Below are 26,954 nucleotides of genomic sequence, written 5' to 3'. Positions count from 1 at the left end.
TGGTTGACACAATTAAATTTTACATGTACAGTGTGATATTTCTGGAATAATCAGGCAAAAAAATTGTAACACAAATTCAGCTCCTACCTTCAATTCTTTCACAAAGTTTGTGCAATGAATGCATAGGACAGGCCTCACACAGCTTAACCTGCGTCTTGGCACTCTGAAGAGCTGCAGCAGTGCTAAAGGCTTGCTTCAAGGTAAGCATTACCTCATCAACCTAAAGGTAAAAGAGCGAAAAGATAACATGTAAACAACAGTGCATGCCATATACATCAAATAAGGTTCATACCTTACACCCAGAGACAGGTGCTTTGCCATCAAACAACCTGTTTGCTGTCTTCTAGAGTTCAAACTTTTATGCCCTGCTTTCTGCCCATTCTAAGACAAAGGCAAAGACACAGTTTGCTACCTGAACTTCAACACCGGAATTTTCTGAAACCTCCAACTACTTTGCTGATGCAGAGGATTTAGTGATGTTGATAATTTCAAAAGGTAAATGGACACATAAGGGTGGAAGACAGAAGTCTGTATTTAGAAGGGCCTTCACATCTAACTTGCATCGTGTCTAGGATATATCTGCATCCACAGGCACCCGAATACTTCTAGACACTCACCTGCCAGTGCGTTTGAAAAGAGCTTCAGAGACAGATAGTAAGTTTCCACTAATAGTAAAAATGATAACACAATCATTATTTTGGAAATGAGTTTATCAGTTACTCTGTGCAAGGATCTCAAACTACGTTTCCAAGTTTCTACTGTTCAACTGCAAGCACATTTTCAGCCTGAAAAAAAGGTTATCCTTGATTCCGTATTTCCTCAGTCTCCACTGAAATAAGATGTTCACCATCTTAAAACTCAGTTAAAAGCAAAACTTTTAATATCAAACTATACTCATGGTTACTGGCTAAATAAAAAATTAATTTCTTCTCTTTAGCTTCAAGTTTCTCCTGCAAACTACATTAGTTCCCCTCAATTGTATTTCTCCAATAACCACTCACCCTTCAGCACAAAGCCCCACAGACCTAACCCTGCTAGCAGACAGGATCTTCCCCCACATTCACTTTACTCCAGATCAAAAGACCATTAGACTGGCCACCACTTGAGTCACCCTGTTTGTATTTGAGGCTAACACAATCCTTATTAAAAGCTGTTTATCCATGCCTTTGCATCAGCAGGAAATAAGATTGAAGACAATATTTTAGGTTGTACCCATTTACTTCTTTAAAAAGAATCTTAAGCACGGACAGCATTTCCTAAGTGCTCTCTTTAGCAATAATGCAGGCTGTGGTAAAATGAATGTCCACCTCATAATGCCAACACATAACTGCTAAGAGTAAGCTAGCAAAGATGCCTCAAATGAAAGATAAACAGAACAGTACTAAGCACACAGATTCTGACTACACCAAAATCATGGAACTGTAACTAGGTTTAGAGCCAATGAAAAGTCAACTAACACAGCCTGCCTGACAGCACCGAATTTGGAAAACACAACGTTTTGCAGCTCTACACTGCCAAAGTCAAACTGCTGCTGATGTCCAAGGGATTGCCTTCGAAGGTAGATTGGGAATGTCCACTTCATATTGCAATGTGGACATTCACATGCAAAACAGTATTTGACCATGTAGAAGGATTCACAGATATTTTGTTTCTTCACAGACCACAAAATTTAAGCGCCTCTGAACCAAATTATGCATTGTCAGATTTATCAATAAGTCGCTTAGCATTTCAAGTCAGAACAGAGATTCCATTGATCTCATAAGTCTCACATGAAGCAGTTACCTCTATCACTTAAATCACTGGCACCAGGTAGCTCAGCCAACAAATACACCCTTTATGAAATTTTTATTGGATTTTTTAGTTGCACACATACCATGTGTGAATTCAGGTTTTCTGCCTCTTTGATTAGATGCTGTTATTTTTCTCTCCTGAGGAGCAAAACAGAATATAGAAAAAACACAGAAGCCACATGCAAAAACAGGTTGTAGAAATACTATCTTGAAAAATCTGCTTGGGTTTTATCATCAGCTTTGTTACTGATTCAAAACAAGTAATTGTATGATTAATAGGGAACCAAGCGTCTCAACAATTAGAAATGCAAGAGTTACAAACACAGAGACCAAACATGCTTGCAGCTTAAATGTAAGAACCCTGGACTTTTTCTATTTTTTCTATTTGTTACTGACATCTACATCAGCAGAGCAGCAGCATAAGTCTATAGGACAGAATGTGTGTGCTTCCTGTATCTTAGTTTCAAATTCACAACTGAGGTGCAGAGGTGTGAGACATGACCACTGAGGCTTACTTTACAGAGTAGAACAGAGATTGCCACGGTTTCAGAAATGTTTTAGACACAATCTGATGGAGATGTTGGGATCGTTTATAAATACTCACCAGAGACTCACTTGCACACTGAAACACGTAGCAAACATACTGGCTTAAAGCAGGTTCAACAGATTCCCGGCAAATGAAGCCAAAGTGATCAACGTGTTTTATACCCTAAAAAAGAGGGTTTTTTAATGAAAAAATATTGCGTTTAAAATAGTTTAAAAATCAGCATTAGTGAACTACTTTAGAAACATGTTTAGTTTTCAAAGTGAAATCAAAACTAGTCACCGGACTCCAATACTAATCAACACAAAAATTTGAGAAACTATAAATACATCCTTCTAATGATCTATTGTACAAATTCAACAGTTAATTTTTATTTATTTTTTCTTTTTTGGATTAAGAAATTACATAAAGCTGTAGTTACAAAACAATAGATCTGGACCTGAATGTATTCCTTGAGGAGAATAGATATTCAGGGAAGACAACAAAGCAGTTCAAGGCCGTAGAGAACAGCAGGACAAGGGGAAGTTGTTTTAAGTTGAGGGAGGGAAGATTTAGGCTGGATATCAGGAGGAAGTTCTTTACTGTGAGAGTGGTGAGGTGCTGGAACAGGCTGTCTAGAGAGATTGTGGATGCCCCATCCCTGGAGGTGTCCAAGGCCAAGTTGGATGGGGCCCTGGGCAGGCTGGTCTAGTATTAAATGTGGCAGGGGTGTTGGAGATCACGATCCTTGAGCTCCCTTCCAACCCAGGCCATTCTGTGATTTTGTGAGATTCTGTGTTTGGAACAGTCCCTACAGTGAAGGCTGCATGCACTAAGCCCACACTAGAACATGGGACTGGAGTAGCATCAAAGTAGCAACAGATCTTCTCTTTTCCCGTAAAGACTGAACAACACAAAAAGGAACAGGAAATGAGCAAAGGCATGTAGAATTCCAACTGGATTCTTAAATAAATTATGTTTTTAGACAGTTACAAACTAGAAGTTTCATGAATTCCTACGCATTACTACTGATGTTTTATTTCAAGATACTATTCTAACTGCTTGAGAGGGAATGCTGCCTTGCTAAAAACAGCACAGAGAAGATCAAAGACAGCTGCTTCCTAAGAAGCACGATATTCACAGTCTCAATTCATGGAACATGACTCACTATTGTTAAAGCTCTTGCCAATGTTTTTATCATCTAAGTATGGTAATAGCAGATTCTCTCCAGAAGAAAGCTTAATCTCTCAAGTTCAAATACATCAGAAAGCAGAACTTGGTTGCTTGGATCCATCTCCAAAGAAAACACCTATGTCATAGAAGAGGGGAGGAGGCCAAACAACTTGTCTGTCCCTACAGAGAACACTCCAGACAAAACTGGTAACACACTACGTGACAGACTGAACATATTGTTGCTAATCCCAGCAGATTTTAAAACTAAAAACAAAATTCCAGAGGTTACATTTGTGCCACTTAAGAGAAACTTAAGTGCAGAGATTTTCTAAGAGGGTGCAACTTCCATTATTTTACCACAGTCCACACCAATTCTGACTTAACTGAATCCATTTTCATGTAACACACGATATCTACAGAAGAATAATTTAAAAAAAAAAACAAAAAAAAAAAAAACAGATGGATACACACATTTTAATTGATATAACAGCAAAAGGTTGCTTTGTTTTGCAAGGAAGTTGTGTTTACTTGAAGTGTATCAGAAAGATGCCAGTTCCCTCATTGCTGACCATGCCTGGACAAGCCTACTGCTGTCAGATTTGTCAGGCTCTGCAAGAGAACATGCGTGGGGGAGAAGGACATGACACTTGCACCAAAGCATAAACAGTACAATATGTTCCTCCACCACTTTTCTTCAAGAATAGTCTGACTCAGAATGCCAAATCACACACACCTTTCTCATTTTTCTCAGTTCTCTCAAGATCAGGAAAGCTGAAACAAGGAAACTTCTTCAACTGCCTGACAGTGCACACACAGGGATCTCCTGTCCATTTTATCTGCTGATTTGACAATTATGAAAAGTGCAGATAATGAACTAAACGTAGCCAATCAACCATACTCAAACTACAGAATAAAACAGCTTTATTACACCAGACTAAGAGAATCCAGAATGCAAGCTGAAAAGAACATCTTTTTTATTGTTTTCAAAGCTCGGAGAACAAACATTAATAAGCTGCAGTCTCACATCACATAGTAAATCACTTCCCTGTAAATCCACAACAGAGAAGCCCTGTGGCTAGCAGAGTTCTTGAAAGAAATACTGATTATCTTTATGCAAGCAAACCCTTACTTGGACAAATTACATATTTCATATCTACTGAACATAGGGAAAAAAAAAAAAAAACAACTGGCTTCTCTAAAGTATTTTTTGCATTAATTGAGAAACCCATAGTATTACCAGTCTGTAAGTTATTCAGGCACACAAAATGACAAAAACATTTCTCCAAATGACAGCAAAATCCTCCACTTCCAAAACCCAATATGCAGCATTACCTGACATTATTGACTATATACAATTATTTTACTGAAGGAAAAGCAAGATGTCAGAGGTCTGCAGTGGTCTTGCTTGTCTCCACCATAGAATCATTAAATTTGGAAAAGACCACCAAGATCTAATCCAACCATCAATCCATCAACCACCACGTCCACTAACCATGTCCCTCAGTTTGAAATATGATTCTTTGAAGTCAGCAGAACAAAAGTTGTCCATGTCTAAAAGAGTTCTGTTTGCCCATTTTAGGTACGTATATACAACACCAGAATCCAGTACATAATAACCATCACTTTTATTCAGCTCAGTACACCACTCAGTTTGGCAGTCAGATGGAAGAAAGAGTCAAACCATCTACCAACTCTGCTTTCTGTAACACTGCTTTAAGAATATTTTATCTATATTTACTGTACAGTTATTAATAAATAACTGCCTGATTATATTGTTCCACTCTATATTTGCACATGCATTTTTCCACTACTAGCTGTAGACAGACTCCACCACCTAAAAGCCTCGACCTCTGGGCAGTCTAATGCCCCTTTGATTTTCAAGAAGTGAAAAGTTCTTAATTCATATGAACACTAGTAGTACAGCCATACAAGAGCAGATTTCTAATTAGCATTAAAATGAGGGGTGCAATGCAGGCCTAGAGTATGCCAGAAAGCATACTTCAAACTAGAATAACAGCGTTTAAGGTGGCCTGAAATAATGCACGTGCATGGGAGAAGGTAATTTTAAAAAAGGCTTCAAAAGACAAAGCATCACAAGTAACAGCTGTTGAACAACAGCAAGATAGGACAACAAATCCCTCAGTCTCCATGATCCACTTTTCATAAGACACATTTACAAGCTGGAGAAAGCTAGGTTCACCTATTACCATATCTCTAGAAGAAATGATGCAGGTGATCTGTTTTTCTGAAAGGCTGATCTGATGTGCTTCTCCCTTCACTCCAGAGGCTTTCAGGAGATCAGCTACTCAGAAACAGCACTCTCAGAGCATCCTGAATGGATATTAAGCTGCTTCCAAAATTAAATCCAATGTTCTTCCAAAGCAGAACAGTTTATACTTGGCTTTCTGACCAGTGATGAAAGTTACCACTACTGCAGCTCATGCTGATTATTCTGTGTTCATCATTTCTGTATTTCTGTGTTGTCGGGTTGTTTTTTTTTTTTTTTTTTGCAGAATCTACTCATTACTGCTACCAGACAAGTGTAGTCCCTGACTTAAATAACAGCTCTCAGTACTGTAAAGGAAAATCACTACTTCGTCTGCTGCAACTGTTTATGAAGCAATCGCAATTTAATACCCAGCCATTGCAGCTGGATATATTCTTCCCCAAAGAAGTCAATGACATTTTCCAGTCAACTTTGTGCAGAGTCAATATACACATTCATCACAACCTCTCAAAATCTAATTTAGACAGATGGGATAAACTTTTTAAAAGTGGCCTTTGAGACTGAATAAAGGAGAACAGCACAGAATTCTGAGGAAAAAAAAAAACAACTTATTTTTTCAGTTTTCTGTTAGCTAGTAAGGCAACCAAGCTAAGAACAGATCAATTCTTTTTCACAGAATGGCCTGGGCTGAAAAGGACCACAATGATCATCTCGTTTCAACCCCCCTGCTATGTGCAGGCCTGTCAACCACTAGAACAGGCTGCCCAGAGCCACATCCAGCTTGGCCTTGAATGCCTCCAGGGATGGGGCATCCACGGCCTCATTGGGCAACCTGTTCCAGTGCATCACCACCCTGTGTGAAATACTTCCTCCTAATAACCCCAACCCTAAACCTCCCATCACAGTTTAAAACCATTCGCCCTTTTTTTCTAATAACCTATACGTTGCTTCCCATTAAAGCTTACCTGAGAACATGAAGAGATATCTTTAAAATTCTTTTCAAGCACAACTGATTTGGTGTCTGGACTGATGAGGTTAACTTCAAATCTTCCAACCTTGGAAAAAAAAACAAACAAAAAACAAACAAAAAAAACAGAAAGAACAAGAAAGTCTAGTTTATGACTGCCTTGGAGGCACAGTGCTAATAGCAAGAAAAATGTCAAAAATCTACCTCTTTCTATTTCACACAGCACCTTCAGCATACTGGCTCACCCAGTAGGAGTAACGTTGCCATAATTAAGCCTATATTGGCTAATAGTATTTCAGCAAAAACAAAACACTCCATTCAATAGAAAAAAGATTTAGAAAGAAGATAGCTGTGGAGGGTGGACTTTTTCATTTTGAGTTATTTTGGACAAAAGATCACATATTTGGCAGATTATTAAGATCTTTGATACAATGTGGCTAAATGATAAGATCCAGTAAAGAAAACAGCAGAACTACACAATCTGTGGATGGTTTGACTTAAAAAGGAAAATAAAAAATCGTAAGCTAGAACCTCAAAACCACCAGCACCACAACAGTTCCACAGATCAACTGAGATACTATGCTAACCTTAGTGATTCTTTCAGGTTTTATACTAATTATGAATTAAAAAGTAGAGGTTCCGCAGCTAGTTATCTTTCAGTTTTCCCAAACCACTCCTCAAGCATACAGAACTTTCTCCATAGAGCTTAGGGGATTTTGCAACTAAATCCTTTTCATTACTAGTGACAGTCATGGACCAAAGGGCAATACATTCTCACTTCAGTTAGAACTTACCTGAGAGAATAAAGGCAAGAATGATCTTAAATGCAAACAGAAAGACAAAAAACCAAGCATGTAGCTCCCTGTTATTTTAAGGCTCAAAATTTATTTGCTTTCATTTTATGGCTCACCTCCCTTAAGTGTCCTTCTGTTTTCTCAATACACGCACAGAAGATGTCAAACGCACTTCAGGCAACAGAAGAAAGGATGTGAGGCTGTATGGGAACTGCTGGGTCATGGCCTGAACCTCTGATTGATCACGTAAGGCGAGTAATGAGTCAGCCACAGGAGCACAGGTGAAGGCAATTCACTTGTGTTGCTGGAAGGGGTGGAGCCTGGCTCCACATCTCCTAGACCTACTTAAGAGCTGTCTACCAGTGGGAAAGGATCTCTTCTGGAGATCTGCTCTGCTGGAGTTTTGTAAGTGAGCCCAGGATACGGGTAAGCATCCTATCTTTTCTGCTTTGGTGTAATAGCTATGTAGACAAGCTCTCTGATATACCTCATAACTATAACATCTGTACATTCACTGGTTGTACAGAGGCTGGAAACAAGAAGGCCTCAGTGCAAGTAGAAATATTACTTATCTGGGAACGACAAGTTTAACATCAGCACAATTTATCATAAAGGAGCTGGCTCAAGCATATGGCTGCAAACATAGGAGCTTCTTTTTAATTGAACAGTGACAACAAAACAGGATATATTCATAATGAAATTGTCACGGATTATCTTTTTGAATAAAATACTTTTTTTTTCAACTGAGCCCCAGATCTCACCAGCATCTCATCAAATCTCAACCAGAATTACATATGAAATACTCAAATCTGTCCTCAGAAACTCAGCTTTTGTTGAGCACAGATAGTTTCTTTTTCTTTAAGAATCTATCTGGGCTCGTGAATTGTGCTGATTGCCTTAAAACCCAGTTGCTTTTATTCCAATTATTTATGAATAAATATTTCTGAGAAATCATGAAACCACACCGGACACATACTACTTATCTTACAAGACTTGTCTCAGCTTCATACTGGACAAGTGACAAACTCCTAGGACACACCTGAAACAACATTGTCCTGTTCTTCTCAGAATCAGAAGGCTGAACATGACTGGGTGCACTTGCATGTCTTCTGCGTGGCTTCAGGTTTGCATCATGAACCCTTCTTTGCATAACTGCAGTGACACTGCTGCACCGGGAACGAAATTCCTGCTGCTCATCAAAGCCAGAGTCCTCCAAAATTCGCTCTGGAAAGGAGCTACGGGTGCTGGCCAGGTTGGTCAAATTGTTCTGGCTGCCAATTGTAAACATCACAGCATGCCCTGTGGGGGTATTTGGACTTTCCAGCTCCTCAAATGGACTATCCAATGGAGAAGCTGGTGCATTTCCTTCACACAGAGCTAAGTCCAAACTTGACTCATTATTCCGCTGTTCATTGAGTAGTTTCAGGCGCTGACGCTCATGAAGGCTGAATTTCTCAATGCAATCATCAATTAATGATGAGGGAGCTTTCTTGTGAGCCACTGTAACCTTCCCACAGTACAAGACCTCAAATTTTTGAGAGTTATAGAAAGCATCTTCACTATCCTTACTTGGTTTGGCATCTTCTTTCAGTGCTGCTTTGGAGACTTGTCTTATGCTGCTGATGACATCAGGAACCTAAAGGACAGTTTAAAAGGTCTCTTTAGCAGGCACAAAAGAGAGCACAGATAAAGAAAAAATGGCTGATACTGTAAATATTCCCATGAGTTATTCAATAGAGTGCCACTACTTCTTCGCTGTCAAAATAAAAGCAAATTCAAAATTCTGTACAGACTATTTCTGAAGTGGAATCAAAGCAAATAATTTCTAATATTTTTCACAGGGATCTGTTTCAGAATATAAGGTTTTAAACTACCAAATCAATGAACTTAAAGTCCACTGACAGATGTCTGCATCTACTCATTTTTTCCTTTTACTAATACTGCCTTCTCTGTTCTGCAGCCCTATGAGAGTATTAATGTTTCATTTTCCTGTTGTCTCAGTCATCACAGAACACTTACATCTCTCTTCTCCTGCACTGTTTTTGCCTCCAGGTTCCTACTATATCCATATAAGGCCAAACTGCATATCACTGTAGCAGAAGTTCTTAATTTCAGCCCTGTATCACCCAGTCTTTTAAGTTCTACCTCCATCATCCCAGTCACCTTAAAGAACGTCTGCCTTCGGTATCAGCATACTTAATGTACAAGATCCCCCTCCCTTTTTTTTTTTTTGCCTTCACTGAAAAACAACCAAGATTCATGTAAGTCTACCGACAGCTGATCAAGTGATTTTACTTCTTTCAACAGTATCCACCTCTGGATAAACCCAGCCTCTTTGTCACCAGCTCTCATCTTTTCCAGAAGGATAACAAATGGCATCATGGCACATATATTTGGAAGGATGTGAGTTACAATGAGATGCAGGGAGGCTATCTATAATACTTTCCTTGCAAGAGAGATCAATTCTCTGTGGTTACCTATCCAATGCAATCAATCAGTAGTGAATGTTGTATTTAATATAGCTTCTTAGTACTTGTATAACATTTGATATTTTTTTTTTCCAAAAGAAATAAAGAAAAATAAAAAGAGAAAATGTAATTCTGAAACCACAACTTAGAAAATAAACTTTGCTTCCTACAGGGTTGCTTTATTCCAGTCATGATACAATCTGAAACATGCTAATTAGGCAGTGATCTTGTATGCCAACACTTTTGCAACTCATGGTGGAAAATTACTTGGTCTCAATCACCATCTCCCGTTACACACCCCTCCTCCATTGGGCATTCAAACGCGAATCTCCTTCCACTTCATTTGTTGCAAAATTAATCCAATTACTCTATGATCTACTGACCTTTAGCTTTTGTCCTTACAGACATCATCATCATCTTGGTTTTCAATGAGGCCAAAAGTTAGTCTTAATACAGTGCAGACGGTAGGCTGTATTTAATCTTTATTCATTCTCACTGGCAGACTGCTTTACCATTGCCCATTGTGCACTAGCCCGCAACCTGTGCCAGTTCAGCTGGAGGCAGACATCTCTCAAAGCATCCATGCTGGTTCATCTTTCAAGAGACAGTTTTTCTCACAGACTTTTTTTCTTTTTGCAAGAAGCCCTAGTCACCATCACAATTACACCAAAGTTGTGTAACTTTTTTTGGATTTGAATATTAGCTCATTAGTAGTTCATATTGAAATTGCACAGTAAGTTAGACAAATAAGTAAGCAGAATGGAGATTAAAAATAGTGAATTAATGGGACGAATCTGCTAAAATATTTTTAGAAGTCAGTTTAGTAGCATTAAGAATAACTAGGCTAGGGAAACATGCAAAATCATAGAATCATAGAATCGCAAGGTTGGAAACGACCTGCAAGATCATCTAGTCCAACCACCCTCCCATTCGCAGTACCACAAGCTACTAAACCACATCTTGTAGCTCTTCATCCAGGTGCCTCTTGAACACTGCCAGGGATGGCAACTCTACCACCTCCCTGGGCAGCCATTCCAGTGCCTGACCACCCTCTGAGAGAAAAAGTTTCTCCTAATGTCCAACCTAAACCCCCTCTGGTACAACTTCTGGCCATTTCCACGGGTCCCACTATTTGCCTGGGAGAAGAGGCCAGATCCTTTTTCATCACAGCCTCCCTTCAGGAAGTTGTAGAGTGCAATAAGGTCTCCCCTGAGCCTCCTCTTCTCCAGACTCAACAATCCCAGCTCCCTCAGCCACTCCTCATAAGACTTGTGCTCCAGACCCCTCACCAGTTTCACTGCCCTTCTCTGGACACGTTCCAGCGCCTCAATGTCTTTCTTGTAGTGAGGGGCCCAAAACTGAACACAGTACTCAAGGTGCAGCCTCACCAGTGCTGAGTACAGGGGAATGATCACCTCCCTGCTCCTGCTGGCCACACTATTTCTAATGCAGGCCAGGATGCCGTTGGCCCTCTTGGCCACCTGGGCACACTGTCGGCTCATGTTCAGCCGAGCATCAACCAACACCCCCAAGTCCCTTTCCTCTTCACAGTCATCCAATCACTCATCCCCAAGCCTGTAGCACTGCATGGGGTTGTTGTGGCCAAAGTGCAGGACCCGGCACTTGGCCTTGTTAAACCTCATCCCATTCACCTTGGCCCAGCGTTCCAGCTTATCTAGATCCCTCTGCAGGGCATCCCTACTCTCAGGCAGATCGACACCACCTCCCAGCTTGGTGTCATTGGCAACCTTACTCAGGGTACACTCAATCCCTTCATCTAAGTCGTCAGTGAAGATTTTAAACAGGATGGGCCCCAGCACCGACCCCTGGGGGACACCACTTGAAACAGGTCTCCAGCTGGACTTCACTCCATTGACCACCACCCGTTGAGCACAGCCCTCCAGCCAGTTCCTTATCCAACCGAGGGTAAAACTGTCCAGGCCACAGGCAGCCAGTTTCCGCAGAAGGATACCGTGAGAGACCATGTCAAAGGCTTTGCTGAAGTCTAGGTAGACTACATCAACAGCCTTTCCCTCATCTACCAGTCTGGCCACCCAGTCGTAGAAGGAGATGAGGTTGGTCAAACACGACCTGCCTTTCATGAACCCATGCTGGCTGGGCCTGATCCCGTGGATGTCACGCACGAGCCATGAGATCTCTCCCAAGAGGATTTGTTCCATGACCTTCCCTGGCATTGACGTCAGGCTGACAGGCCTGTAGTTTCCTGGATCCTCCTTACAGCCCTTCTTGTAGATGGGAGTCACATCGGTAAGCCTCCAATCCTCTGGAACCTCTCTAGTCAACCAGGTGCTAAGCCAGCACCCCCGCCAACTCCCTCAGCACCCTAGGAAAGCCCATCCGGTCCCAAAACTTACTGAAGTGTTTCAAACTTCTAATACTTTCCTACAGTAGTCTCATGAAATTAAGCAGCTAAAGGGGAGAAACGGGATGCTTATTATTTAAACAAATATGGACACTTCACATCTTCCTGGACATAAACGCTGGCAGTCAGTTACAGCAGAGCAAAAAAAGTTAAGCAATTTTTTTCATTCACCTACACTGAAAGGAAATAAATGCTTAAAGTATTTAAACAAGCAATTTACCTTGTGTATTCAGAATTTTTATCACGAAACTTCAAAGAAAGTTACTGCAAGCAAGGAGACTGGCAGAGGAAGATAGGCAGTGTATTTGCAGAGGCATACTTTCAGCCCTAACAAATCCAGTGGAGAGAGTGCTGGAATTCTGTAAGGAGAATTAATTCTCTCAGGTCTCATCACCCAAAACTGCTAAGCAGAAAAGCAGATGACTACATTCCAAAGGGAGTCATAGAGGGCTTCTCAGGTGAAAAAGTGTGAGCTGATAGTTCTATGGCACTTTTCTGGGACAGTTGCTGTCAAACCAGGAGGAACCGAAAGTGTAATACAGGACATGCCTATATTTATCACTCATTAAATTTCCTTAGATTTTTGATGAGAAGTATACTGTCACATTATTACTGTAACACACATTTTTACAAAAGGTAGAAAGGATGACCCAGGGAACTACCATCCTGTCAGCCTCTCCTCGGAGCCAGGGAAGCATAAAACGGATCCTCCTGGAACCTATGCTAAGGTGTACAGAGGAGAGGGAGGTGATATGGGACATCTGTTATGGCTTCACCAAGGTCAAGTCCTGCCTGACCAACCTAGTTTTCTATGTAGTCAATGTTGATGTAATTGCAGCAGTGGACAAGGGAAGAGCCAGAGATGGGAGCTCTCATGTCCCTGTTCATTGCGGAGAGGTTGGACCCTGTGGCCTTTAAAGCTCCCTTCTGACTCAAACCATTCTGATTCTGTAATGTCATTTACCTGGACTTCAGTAAGGCCTTTGGTACAGTCCTCCATAACATTTTTCTCCCCAAATTGGAAAGACATGAATTTGATAGGTGGACTGTTCAGTGGATGAGGAACTGGTTGTGAGATCATACTCAAAGAGTGGTGGTCAATGACTCAGTGTCTGGATGGAGATCAGTGACAAGCAGTATCTTTAAGGAATCGCTGCTGAGATCGATGCTCATTGGTGACATCAACAGTGGGATTGAGTGCATCCTCACCAAGTTTGCAGGTGACACCAAGCTGCGTGGTACAGTCAACATTCTCAAAGGACAGGATGCCATTCAGAGAGACCTACATAGGCTCAAGCAGGTATGCCCAGGGGAATCTCTTAAGGCTCAACAAAGTCAAGGTCTTACACATGGCTTGTCTCCCACTACCAACACAAGGTGGAGGACAAAATAATTGAGGACAGCCACACAAAAAGGATGTGTGGGCTTCAGATGAGCTTTGCTCCCTTCCAGGATGCTGAGAGATGTACACATTTACCAGAGACAAAAGTGGTACTTCAACTTTAATACTCTTGAAATAGTGTTCATAGCTACTCCTTCTAAATCTCAGTAACTGTGTGGAATTATTGAGATGTTATCCAAGGCTAACAGTTGAGAGCAATTGTTCAGCAATGTGTAAGAGCCAAGAGAACTCAAGAACTCAAAAGAGCAGAGGTCTTTCTTCAGGGCCCGTACCAAAAATCCTCAGCGCGAAGAGAATTGCCTCCAAAACTTGGTTTCACAAAAATAAAATGTCCAAAGGTGAGAGGAAAGTAAGAATAGCTTTACGACAACTTTAACGAGGCAATATTTCACTCTAAGGAAACACGATGCATCTGATAAGTCTAATTAAGGAAAAAAAGCCACTTGGGAATCTAAATCAGTTATCATGCATATTTGAATAGCCTAGAGTTGTATGAATCACTCTACCTAGTTAGATCTGATTCAGTGCGTTGATCCAATAAGGAACATCAGCTGTGCTCAAATCGGAATGGATGTCACTAGTCAAGTTCTGCACCATCTACAATAAGATTCAGCTCTGAACATAAGAAATAAAATGTGATAGGCATTACACTCTTTCCAGTGAACTGTAGGGCTTTGGTAAGCTGAAACTAAAAAAAAAGCAACAACTTCAGCCACATGGACCTCCAAGCTATTCCATTTGCACTTGGCAACCCACAATTTTGGTCATACAAACATTATGAACTACTGTGGTGCTTAACCTATTTGTCCAGCTAGTTAAGGTTAATGCTGCAGCACTTAAACTTGGAGGGGAAAAAAAAAAAGAAAAAAAAAAGTATATTAATATATTCTAGATCTGCTGATTTCAGCTCTGCAATTCAGAGTCTCCATCCAATCCTGTCCTTTGTGACTACATGTTCTTGTTTCAGCTGAGATACTTTCTTCCTAGTAGCTGATAACAGTGCTGTTTATTCATTTTAAGATGAGACTAATGTTGATAATGCACCAGCATTTTTGATTGTTGCTAAGTAGTGCTTACACTAAACTAAGTCAAGCACTTTTCAGATCCTCAAAAGGAGATGGGGAGAAAGAACCAGGACAGCAGACCCAAAGTGGCCAAAGGAATATCTTACACCATATGGTGCTGTGCTGAACAATAAAACTGAGGGAGCTGATTCGGGGGGGTTGCTGCTGCTCAGGGAATGGCTGGGCAATGGTTGGCTGATGATGAGCAATTGCACTGCACATCATTTGCTTTGCATACTCTTTCATCATTACTATTTTACTGTCATTATTATTTTTATTATTTTATTACTATTATTTTCCCTCCCTTTTCTGTCCAAAAACTGTCTTCATAATCAACCCATGAGTTTTATCTTTTATTTTAATTCTCTCCCCCATCCCAATGGTGGGGAGTGAGCATACAGCTGCATGAAGATGAGCAGGTTAAATCACACCACACCTGCAAGTGGGTTACATAAGAAGAACAAACACCTTCCTCATGTATAAACTGTACAAAGTACATACAAATACAGTAAGAGTAAGTTGTACTATACATCAGGAAGCATAACTGTGTTCAATACAGAAATGTACTTTCATGATGGGGAGGGACATCATTTAACCTGACAGCTCTAATGCAAGTTTCTTTCATCTGACTTAATTAACAACAAAGTCAGCAAAGGAAGACCACATGAAAATATTTAACATCAAACTGAAACTTTCTTAGAAATTCTTGTGTCACGCAATGAGATTTTTGCTTTAGTAACGTCCAATTTTATCAACCTTGCTTTAGAAAGAACAGGAAACTTAACGATAAGGTGCTTACCACTTATAGCTAGAAGTTGTAAAATAGAGAGTACATCAAGTCTACTAAATCATGCATGCAGCGGTTCTCCTCCATGCTTTTTTTTTTGTCACAATTCCAGGCAGAGTATCTCCATGGAGATACCACACGCTTTCTTGAATAGCAGTGACAGAAGTCAGAGTGCTAAAAAAAATAAACATTCTTTGAATTTACAGCAGCCTTCACCAAACAAAGGTGGAGCTCACCTTTTTGCTGGAGAGTCATCATTCATTCAGACAGCAGTAATTAACACTCTCCATTTTAAGCAAAAGCAACATTTTAACGCTATGAATATCACAAAAAAAGCAAAATGCATTTGCTGGATAGTTTCACATACAGAGCTACAGAGGATTTCATTATGCCACAACTTTTCTGGTTGTTTCTGATCTCTACTAATTTCTGTCTGGAATTCAGGAACAAAGCAGAGCCTCTCTTCTTAGCACAAGGCTTAAAGCCATCAATATGAAGGACTAATCTGACAAATAAGCCTAATAACTCTGGCTGCCTAATGACAGCAGTTCTAGTAAGGAGATTACACTCAGAGCACCAGAGCCACTCTGCCTTTCTCACTCCACCACCCGGTTCCCATTAGCATCAGATCTTACCAGCACACTTGGAAAGGAGAGAAGCAAATGCCCCACATGTAGTAATTACCTTACGGCATGGGCTCCAGCTCAGGAGCAGAGGCATGTTCAGGCAAAGCTGTCACCGAACCTTGGTGCAGAGAACACAAACACTCAGCAGCAGATTCCTGCTATCAGTGAGAGTTGAGAAGATCTACACTCGGCAGGGGCTGGTGGTCATCTGGCAGCGCTGAGCACATCTACTGCTCAGCTTGCAGCCTGGCAGCGCAGCAGACGTTACGCTTCGGGGGCCAAGCGCTTCCTGGCTTGGGACTGGGAGCTGCCTCTATTTGAATAGCTGCAGTCCCACTGGTGATCTGTGCTTATTTGAAAACAAACAGAAAGCAGAGAGGAACAAAGAGAAGCAAAATGCTGTCCCAGAATTCCATACTCAATGTTTTGTTAATTATTCAAAGTTCAACATCCATTGACTAGAAACCACGAAAATGAGCAAATTTTTACAGGAATCAGACAGACATTACTCCCATTTCAGATAGGGTTAAGCTGCACAGCCACAAGATGGGAGAGGAGAAGCCAGCTGCTGCAGCAAAGCACAGGCTGAAACAAATAAGCCACGTATCATATCCTGCTGCATATCGGGCATTCCACACTGAAGAAAGGTTCTTAATCTCACATAAAAACACACCCAAATGCCAGCTGAAGCCTATGTAACAATAACTCTTCTCAACCCAGAAAGACAGGAAACAAACCGCTGTAACTGCTAGCTCCCCTGATACAAATGCTTTTAGACCCATCCAGGCAATACCGTACTGATCACACAGACCTTCTGCACTCCTACCTCTGCTGCAGTCTGCTGCATCGCACACTGAGGACAATGCTCCTCAAGAGCTCGCTATTAAAAATGCATCTTTCTCATAAAGAGATAAAAAGACCAACTTCAGAGTGATTCAATGTAGGCAGTCACACAATCGATTTGTGGGCTTTATGTCAGATATTTAGAAACTGGAACAGAAGAATTTGTGTCCTTCAATTGACTTAGTGCTGAAGGACTACCAACATTTTAGTTTTACTGAAATGAGGATTTGCAATCAAGAGAAATGCTATTGCAAAGGAAAAAAATAACAGAACTGCTCAGCATTTCTGCAACCCATCTGCATTTAGTGTATGTACTTCAAAAAAAAAAAAACAAAAACAACCCCAAAACCAGCTTACAGAACATCAAGTCACACTCTCAGCAGCCAGCAATAAACTTCTTCCATCAAGTCTGGATCATTCTGCTGCAAGTCTGCGCTAACATAAAACAAAGCCAGTAGCAAGGATGACAGAACATGGGCTCTGGCAAAGAAGGAGCCACCAAAAACAGCTTCTGAAGCTTCTAGCTGACACTCATCCTAGCAGCTGGTGCTTCCACACTTCTGCTGTTCATGCCAAAGCCTACACAAAGCAAAACGCAATGAATAAGCCAAAAAAACCCTTTCAGGATTACACTCAGTAAAGTTCTGCTTACAGGAGACACAGTTTACCTATTTGCCTGGCCTATTCTGTTTTCTAGGTCTCCATTCAGAACCCAGTTAGGTTTGTTACTACACACTGGAACAGATTGCTCAAGGAGGTTGTAAATCCCCATCCCTGGAGGCATTCAAGGCCAGACTGGATGTGGCTCTGGGCAGCCTGGTCTAGTGGTTTGCAACCCTGCACGTAGCAAGGTGGTTGAAAATAGATGATCATTGTGGTCCTTTTCAACCCAGATCATTCTAAAGGATTACTATGAAGCAATGCACTTGTTTTACTCTGCTATTCAAACTTATGATACATTTTTAGGACACCACACATTCCTGCTGAAGGCAGACCTGAAGATCATTATACCAGTCTAAAAGGAGCGAGATATTTTGATAGGCAAGATAAAAATTAAATAGAAAAAAAAAAATCATTAGTCAAAATAAATCTTACTTGAAATCAACCCAAGAACTACTTGCCCTGTTTGGTCTCAGTGCATTCACCAGATAGAAAAGCCTACAAAAACTGCACAACTTTCACTTGGAGAACCTGCCATGTTAGCTAATGCGCTGCTGGAAACTCATGGATCACCTAACGCATTCTGTGCACGACATGCGCACAAGATGCTCTGTGCCAAGTATCCAAATTTAAATAAGCAGTATAATGATAGAAGGTGGATCAAGTTACTTAACAGGAAAGAATGTGTAAGAGGTACAAGATTGTTTGGATGCCTCAGTAGACAACAGATGCCTTTTTTTTTATGCTTCCATGCTCGCACTGCACCAAGCTATATCAAAGAACTGAATGGATGGCAGTGCAACAGGAACACTGTTTTCCATGAGGAAGGTACATATGGTATTTTGTTCCTAAGTTTAAGCCAATCAAACTTCTGCTTTTCCACCTTTCAGAGACAGCTCACATACACACTGCTTGAATACTTTGCAATCCGCAGAAGTATCAGTACAGATAAACACAACTGTCTGAAGTTTTGCATGTTCTTCCTTAGAACATGTAAAACAGTAAGCCCCAATTAATCTACCAGTAACATACTGTAAGCGTACACAAGTATTCTCAGGCTTGTTTCCAAGTTCAGGATGTAGTCATAGAACCACTGCATGGGAACTGCTGGGTCATGGCCTGAACCTCTGATTAATCACCCAAGGCGAGCCATGAGTCAGCCACAGGAGTACAGGTGAAGGCAATTCACCTGTGCTGCCAGAAGGGGTGGAGCCAGGCTCCGCCTCTCCTAGACCTATTTAAGAGCTGGCTACCAGTGGGAAAGGATCTCGTCTTGAGATCCGCTTTGCTGGAGTTTTGTAAGTGAGCTTAGGATACGGGTAAGCTTTCTATCTATTCTCTTTTTGTTATCATAACCTGCTTTGCTTAACTCTCTTGTTTATTTTGTAATGATAACATCTCAATATTCATTGATTATACAAATCACAGAATGGCCTGGGTTGAAAAGGACTACAGTGATCATCTAGTTTCAACCCCCCTGTTATGTGGGAGGGTCGCCAACCACTAGACCAGGTTGCCCTGAGCCACGTCCAGCCTGGCCTTGAGTGCCTTTTACAGCATGCTTGCAACATCCATTCATCTTGAACTTTCCCACTGCTTCATCCCATGTTTTCCTCAAGTATGAAAGCACAAATTCAGGAAAGAAATGTGAAGTTCAAAACAGTGCTGTGAACTTCACTCGGCATTTCATTTTTTAGAAAGATTTACTAAAGACAATGTCGCTCTTTAGATCTCTGAAATTTTTTAACGCCCTATTATTAAAGGAGCTTACTGTGTAAGATGGTCGTGTGGACTTCCCAAGCAATTAACACATTCCCTACATTATCAGTGACATCAATGACAGAACTGAGTGCACCCTCAGCAAGTCTGTAATGACACCAAGCTGAGTGGTGCAGTTGACACGGTGGAAGGAAGAGATTCCATTCAGAGGGACCTCAATGGACTTCGAAGGTGGGCCTGGGTGAATCTAATGAGGTTCAGCACAACAAAGTGCAAGGTTTTGCACTTGGGCTGGAGGAATCCCAGGCATCCATACAGACTGGAAGGAGCAGTCCTTGAGAGAAGGACCTGGGGGGGTCTTGATGGATGTAAAGCTTAACATGAGCCAGCAGTGTGCTCTTGCAGCTTGGAAAGCAAATGATATCCTGGGCTCCATCAGAAGAGGGGTGGCCAGCAGGGACAGGGAGGTGATTGTCCCCCTCTACTCTGCTCTTGTGAGGCCCCATCTGGAACAACGCATCCAGGTCTGGAGCTCCTAGTATAAGAAAGACAGAGAGCTTTTGGAGAAGGTCCAGAGGAGAGCCACAAAGATGATCGGGGGACTGGAGCACCCCTACAAACACAGGCTGAGGGATTTGGGCTTGTTCAGCTTGGAGAAAAGGCGGCTGCAGGGTGACCTCATTGCAGCCTTTCAGTACCTAAAGGGAGCCTACAAACAGGAGGGGAGTCAACTCTTACAAAGGGTGGATAACAGCAGGACAAGGGGAAATGGTTTTGAGGGAGGAGGTTCTTTAGTATGAGAGTGATGAAGTGATGGAACAGGCTGCCCAGAAAGGTTGTGGATGCCCTATCCCTAGATGTGTTCAAGGCCAGATTGGATGGGGCCCTGGGCAGCCTGGTCTAGTATTAACTGGGGATATTGGTGGCCCTGCTTGTGGCAGGGGGTTGGAGATTCATGACCCTTGAGGTCCCTCCCAACCCGGGCCATTCTGTGATTCATTTCCTTTTTTTTTTTTAAAAAAAAAAAAAAAAAAGGACAGCTCAGTGAAGCATTTTGCCCATTTATGGCAAGTCCTCAAATGCAGATCGGAAGATAAGGAATTTCCTTTTACCTTTAAGGTGCGAGTACTAAGAAAAGTAAGTGCTCCATATATGATGTTTAAGCCAGATTTTTTTTTTAATTCAGTAAATTTAGACAAATTCTCAAGATTTTAACTTTAAAAACATGAACTCACATACTGACTAAGAAATTAGCACACCCCGGTAAAGCAGCTTTTCCCTAATTGAGAGATCAAGGTTTTAGTGCTCCTCAACCACAACTCCTAAAATGACTATGAGCCCGCATTTCATTGAAAACCACCTGCATCTGACCTCCATGGAGGCAACATGACATTTACAACTCATTTGTTAGAACAGCTGCTGCCCTTCTATCACTGAAGACGCCATCGCTATGTGTTTATTAATTCATCGTGAACTCCAGGAGATGGGGGGAAAATGAGATTCCATTCTAAGAGAATTGGCTGTAGCCCAGGGCATGATCAGGTATTGCAATAACTGCAACAAAACTCCTTAACAATGCTGGAAATTCCTTAATGACACAAAAACATAGAATCATTAAGGTTGGAAAAGACACCAAAGATCATCTAACCCAATCATCAGAAACCCAAGAGTTATGTCTTTTCCAACTTGATGTTTTCCCTGAAAGTTCTAACTGCAGTAATGAAAGTACAGTAAGATTACAAACTTTTACAAAAGTTTTTTTGAAACTTCTGAAGACTCCTTTGCTAGAAGGGGCATTCACTACGAAACTGTGAAAGATAAAACCGTATTTATCAGCCAGTGTGCACATGGGAGAAAAAACATGGACTGTAACAGCTTTTCAGCAGCTTCTCTACTCCTGTCAAGTAATGTTCGTTACTTTTCTAGCAGTTTAGAAGCATCCACTTGTGCAAGTTCCAGCTGGCATGGAAATCTCACACCTTACAAGAGGAACTGCTTCATCTTACAAGACTATAAAACACCTAAGCAAACAGCAATGCAATCATTTTCCCAGATAATGACCAGCAAATGACTCTACAATAAATACAAGGAATAAAAAAGCCTCAGGAAGCCCTGTTGATCCAGATGCTGAATTCTCAGCTGCTTGGAGCTGAAGGTACCTGGTGGAGTAGGAAGAACTCACTTAAGCTGGTTTCCTCCAGCACCACTCCTTGAATCCAATTCTTGAATCACTGCTTTACCTGACTGGTGGGGATAGAAAAAGCACTAGCACTATGCCCAAAGGCATAGCTAGCACGCCCCAAAACACCCAGCCCTACTCTCGCTGGGAGTCACGAGTCTAATCTTGTCAATCTCTAGCTGTTATAATACTATGATTTCATCAGAAGCTTATATTAGCTGTGAAAAGAATACAGTTAGATAAGGTATTCAAAATTAAATCCAGACAGCTGAATGTACGAGAGTATCTCAGATTTAATAGCTGGAAGCACTATTTTATTTTTTTTTTTACGCAGAGGAATTCCAAAATAGCTACAGAGTTGCCATCAATAGTAAAAAATAAAATAAAAAATTAAAAGAGCACAGCTCATAGGACTCAGGGGTAATAGAAATGGAGATGATTTCCCAGAAAGCTCTGACGCCAGTCAAAGAAGTAAAAAAAAAAAAAAAAACAGTAAAGCAAGATTGTTGCACCAACAGTGATACACAAAATGAGCAATCTAAGGGGAAAAAGACCCAGGAGACTGCATATATTCCCAGAAAGCTTATGAAACAGTTGTTTTGGTTGTTATACTAAGCTCTGTAAAACTGTAGGCAAAGGGCACGAAGGCAGGCAGTTACCATATAAGGCAGAGAACACAATATGCAATCAATACAGAGAACCAAGACAGATGGAAGGGAGCTGAAAACATGCGGTGGGGCAGGAAGCTTTGTTTTTAAGCAAACATTTTACCTCAGGTAAAAGAACATTTGCAATGCATCACTAATTGTTGCTGATAGATACTCCTTGTCTCAGTGCTCCCAACTAATCTTTGTTTTCTCACTTCAGTAGGCATGGTAGTTATTTCTAAGCTAGCAACTGCCCGACAGCAGAAACTGTAAGACAGTCCATCCACCAGCTCCTGGTAAGTGAAAGATTCAGGGAACCAGCTGCTGGGACTGGCTCCTGTCTATGCAGGTCAGACAAAGATGTCAGCTGGAACTAAACAGTGTTAAATTAAAACAGTGGAAATTTAGCTTAGATGTTAGGAGGGAAATTTTGACTCAGAGGGTGGTGAGGCCCTGGCACAGCTGCCCAGAAAAGCTGTGAATGTCACATCCCTGGAGGTGTTCAAGGCCAGGTTGGATGGGGCCCTGGACAACCTGAGCTCTGCCCATGGCAGGGGGGTTGGAACTGTGTGGGTTTTGAGGTCCCTTCTAGCTATGCAAGCTACTCTATGATTCTGTGAACTTACAGAGCTAATATTGCTAACAGCATTCACAGAAAGAAAGGCTTTATCTCATCCTAGCAGTAAGACCATAAATATTCCAAGGATTTCTGGAATCTGGAAGCCCACATGGCTTCACTACTTCTGCCAGCATCTCCATCTTCCCAGTATTATTAGCAAATCCTACTTGGGTACCTATGCATGAAGGTATACTCCTTGCATGTACAGGAGAAGGGCAGCAGAGACCCAGTTGTCTAGGGTTTGGTGAAAATGTATTTAGACATAACAGAGCAATTTCTGTGCTATGGCTGTTTCTAACCTCTAATCTAAATGCTCACTTTAGGACTCACACAGGGATGAATGAGAAGGGAAGAGTACTTTCACCACTGACCTCACAGAATTCTTACGACAGCAAGTTATTTTAAAGGATAATGGAAATCCCATTTGCTTCAGAACACCACAGGAGTTTCTTAAATCATTTCAGCTAGGATATAACTTCTCATGCTCAGCTGTAATCAAAGCAAGAGTAGGCTTTAAGTAACTTCAAGTTTAAGAAGTAGGAGCGAGAGTTATTCTTTCTTAAAAAGAGTTTCCTCTTAGAACTGATTTTAGAACTCATTTTATCCCGTTACACCATTCTGCAGCTGAAACTAATTTATTACTTTTTTTTTTTTTAAACTAAAGACAGTTCAGATTATGAAATACTTTCTGCAACTCAATTTGCTGAGGAGAGTTAGCAGTAAACATGAGGCTACTGATGGGAATAGAAAAATAAGCTCCCTGAAGGAGTAAACTACATTCCTCCCCCTTCTCCTCATCTACCCTCTCTCTCCCAGGGGAGTTTCCCCTATCTGGGAATTATCTACAATGGAATTTATTCTTGATCATGTCTGGATGTCCTGTTCTCTCTGAAGTCAAGGCTGAAACTTGTTTTGCAAATCAAGCAAGTACATATGCCACTTGTCTCAATGAGGGTAAGCACATTTCATTATATATCTGCTCATCATCTCTAGGAAGACAAGATACATCTTACTCTCCAAGTCTCTTGTGGGGGGGAAAGGAGGAGGGGAGGGGGAAGTGGCGTGCATACCTTCTTTCACATGCTGTGTCACCTGTAAGACCTTCTAAAACAATTTCATACTTTTCCATACAGTAGATATTGATGAACTATAGAGAGACACAATAACCATTTCCACTTTGAAGTTTATTCTAAACATGACAGAAACATGCAACACTAGTTAGATTTATTCTGTCAGGACATTTTTCAATCATATGCAGCACAGTCTCACATGCTTCAAAACTGAGTTTTACAGTGGAGCAGGAGTAAATGATTCATGGCTTATCAAAAAAGCATTATTAAAACTACAAACGTTCAGAAATTCACATGAAGCCAACTAGTCAGCAAAATGTGAAAAATGTCCAGTTCATTTAAGAAGGTCAACTAAATTCAAAGACTAAGATGGAATTTAGTTTGTATGGATTTGTAGCTGTTACATGAACAGAAGTGAGTAAAGCTCAATATATTAGCATTTTCATATCTTTAGATAAAGAGGAATCAGGCTGACATATGTTAGATTATTTTTTGTGTGTGTGAGGAGGCCACTATAAAAGGATTATGATGTATATTAATGCAATGACAAACTGTAAGTAAAAGCAATATAAAAATGTAAGCAAACACATCTGTTCTTCCAAACAAAGTGCTTGGTATATAAAACATTTTTAAGTGGTATACAAGAGCAGTCAGAGTTGACACTGGGAGGCTGCCCTACTCAGACAGTTCAAAACGATTTTTACATCTTGTTTCCCTTCATGGGAACAATAGGCATGACTAGCTCAGTCTTGGATGTTCAACTTTATATCACAGTAAAACTACTACAGGCTTTTTGAAGAGTATATGAGATGATGGTAAGTGAGCTTCTACTGCCTCTACTACGAGACTGACCTCTACTACACACTGTGCAGAGCTGAGATTTCATTTCTGTTTGATCTATGATTTCTGTTTTTACACATGCTTACTTTTCCCAAGTAGTGAAAAGGTATGAAAGGACCTATTCTATGCCAAGAGCCTCCTGTTCATCTCAATCTTTGCTCAGCCTATGTGACTGCTTCAAAGATGCATTACATATGAAGAGCTATTCAAATCACTCACCAGCATGTAATAATTGAGACAGTATTACTTTCCATTAGTAGCAGCCTCATAATAATTGTTAGTCTAATTGAAATTATGCCTGAGGCTGACCACAGCCTTCTGGATAGGGAATTCAGAAGAACAGAGTTGCCACAAGGAAATCACAAGGCTCAACAGCATTTTCTCATGTATTGTAAAAAATACTACCCAACAGCAAATTCAAACTTGTGAAGTTAGTACGAAAAAGGGCACAAGAGGAAAGTACTTCAAGCACCCACTAGAAATCAGTTAATGTTAAGAACACGCTAAAATAAGAGCTTACAAAAAAGTGTACCCTGCAAGCTCAGCTAATTACGGGAACACAGAACAAATTCTGCTATAACAGGTCTGAAGTTTTAGGTACGAGTGCAGATCAAAGAACAACAAGTCTTTCAAATAGTTCCCTAAAGCATCAAGACTGAGTGCTCATCACTTCTGGAAATCAGTCTGGCTCAGGTGGATAACCAGGTAAGCAGAAAGCTAATTTCAAGGCAGAACTTCTAAGAGACACATTAGATAATAGCAAATATGTCATATAATAACATCCTGGTGTAACACATGAGAGCGCAGTACAAAATGTAAGAGTTACAAGACTTATTTCCAATGATAAATATTTGATGACTTTACAGTTCAGATATAAGTAAAGAACAATAGCGCTAACATTTTGGGTTTTTTTGTGGGCCTATCAATATAGGCAGGAAACAAAGACTAAAGTAAGGTAATGCTGCTGTAATATAAGCTGACTGTAAAAATTATTTTACCAGAAACAGTCACCTTGCAGGCAATTTTTTTTTTTCTAGGAGTCTTGTATTGTTAATATATAGCTACACCAATTATCAGCTGTAGACTCCCAAGCAGTTAAGAACTGCTTATGACACACATGCTTCACAAATTGCCACACCTTAATAAAACTTAAGGGATGCACACCTTCCTCTCAAAAATCAGGATTTTCCCCCCACAGTCTTTAAATGACCACATTTCATAATCTGGAAGCCTACAGTAACAGAGCTGTCACTCTTCTAACAAAAAAGTCCTTGCGTAATTTTTACTCAGTTAATGGAATACTCTATTGTTAATCCAGCATACAGAAAGACATACAAATATTTAGAAGACGACTTATGTACTACACAAGGATTTAATAAGAATACCCCTTATTTTATAATTTTCTCTATAACCTGTGGCAAGCTTCCCTATTTTTTACATCTATTTTCTCCAATTTTAGAAAAAGGCTTTGGAAAACAGAGGAGGATACTTGATGGAGAAAGCTATCATCCACTGCTTCTAATTCATGTTCTTTGATTTCTTTATTAGGGTTTAATTTATCATGGTTTTTAGGGGAGAAAAGAGGACATGCAGCTATTGAAGCGGTCAAATCCCAAGACTTTTTAGTCTCACAAGAACAAAGTAAGTGGTAGTTAAGCTTTTACAAATCCCTTATTATGTTAAAACACGGAAGAATACACCACTTTGTGCTCTGCAGTTCTCAGAAGGAACCTGACAGGAAGCTGACATGCAGCTAACGGCTCAGTAATACCCAAAAAGCAAGTAGTTACTGACATGGCACCAATCCTCTCAAACCAAGCAGAGTTCTGCCTTCAGAGCAAATCCTGATATTTTATGGGCTGAAATTAGCTAGGGGAAGAGATGAAGAGCAAAGCAACTCCAGCTGCTAAAGCCACACACACGCTCCAGGAATTTATCAAAATGTTAATGAACAAAAAGCAAAACAGTCTGTTTCACCTTGCTTGCAGGGAGCACAAGGGCAAAGCCTGAAATTGGCACAAAGAATTGTATGAGTAGTGACAAGAGGAAAGGTAGAACCCCTGCCAGATGAGAACCTTCTTTAGCAGTTGGTGCTAAACACACAGCCAACAAGCAAGAGACACACCTGGAAGCTGTGATGCTAAAGATCTCCCCTGGTATTTTCTCAGGATAT

General features: G+C 40.7%; 1 protein-coding gene across 1 annotated transcript in view; it reads right to left on the bottom strand.

Moving 5' to 3' along the window:
* Positions 1–26,954, bottom strand: part of TBC1D4 (TBC1 domain family member 4) — a 105,526-nt gene that overhangs the window by 34,904 nt on the left and 43,668 nt on the right. Inside the window, exons 2-5 of the mRNA XM_042838837.1 lie at positions 8,514–9,110; positions 6,679–6,768; positions 2,395–2,499; positions 88–220 (exon numbers count right to left, since the gene is read on the bottom strand). Coding sequence (XP_042694771.1) covers positions 88–220; positions 2,395–2,499; positions 6,679–6,768; positions 8,514–9,110 — 925 coding nt within the window. The remainder of the gene's footprint in view (positions 1–87; positions 221–2,394; positions 2,500–6,678; positions 6,769–8,513; positions 9,111–26,954) is intronic.

This window comes from Centrocercus urophasianus, unplaced genomic scaffold, assembly GCF_019232065.1.
Source record: "Centrocercus urophasianus isolate 14NV4802_14NV808 unplaced genomic scaffold, USGS_Curo_1.0 seq_9, whole genome shotgun sequence".
NCBI lineage: Eukaryota > Metazoa > Chordata > Aves > Galliformes > Phasianidae > Centrocercus > Centrocercus urophasianus.
Note: the sequence above shows the minus strand (reverse complement) of the source record. Positions and strands in the feature narration are given on the sequence as shown.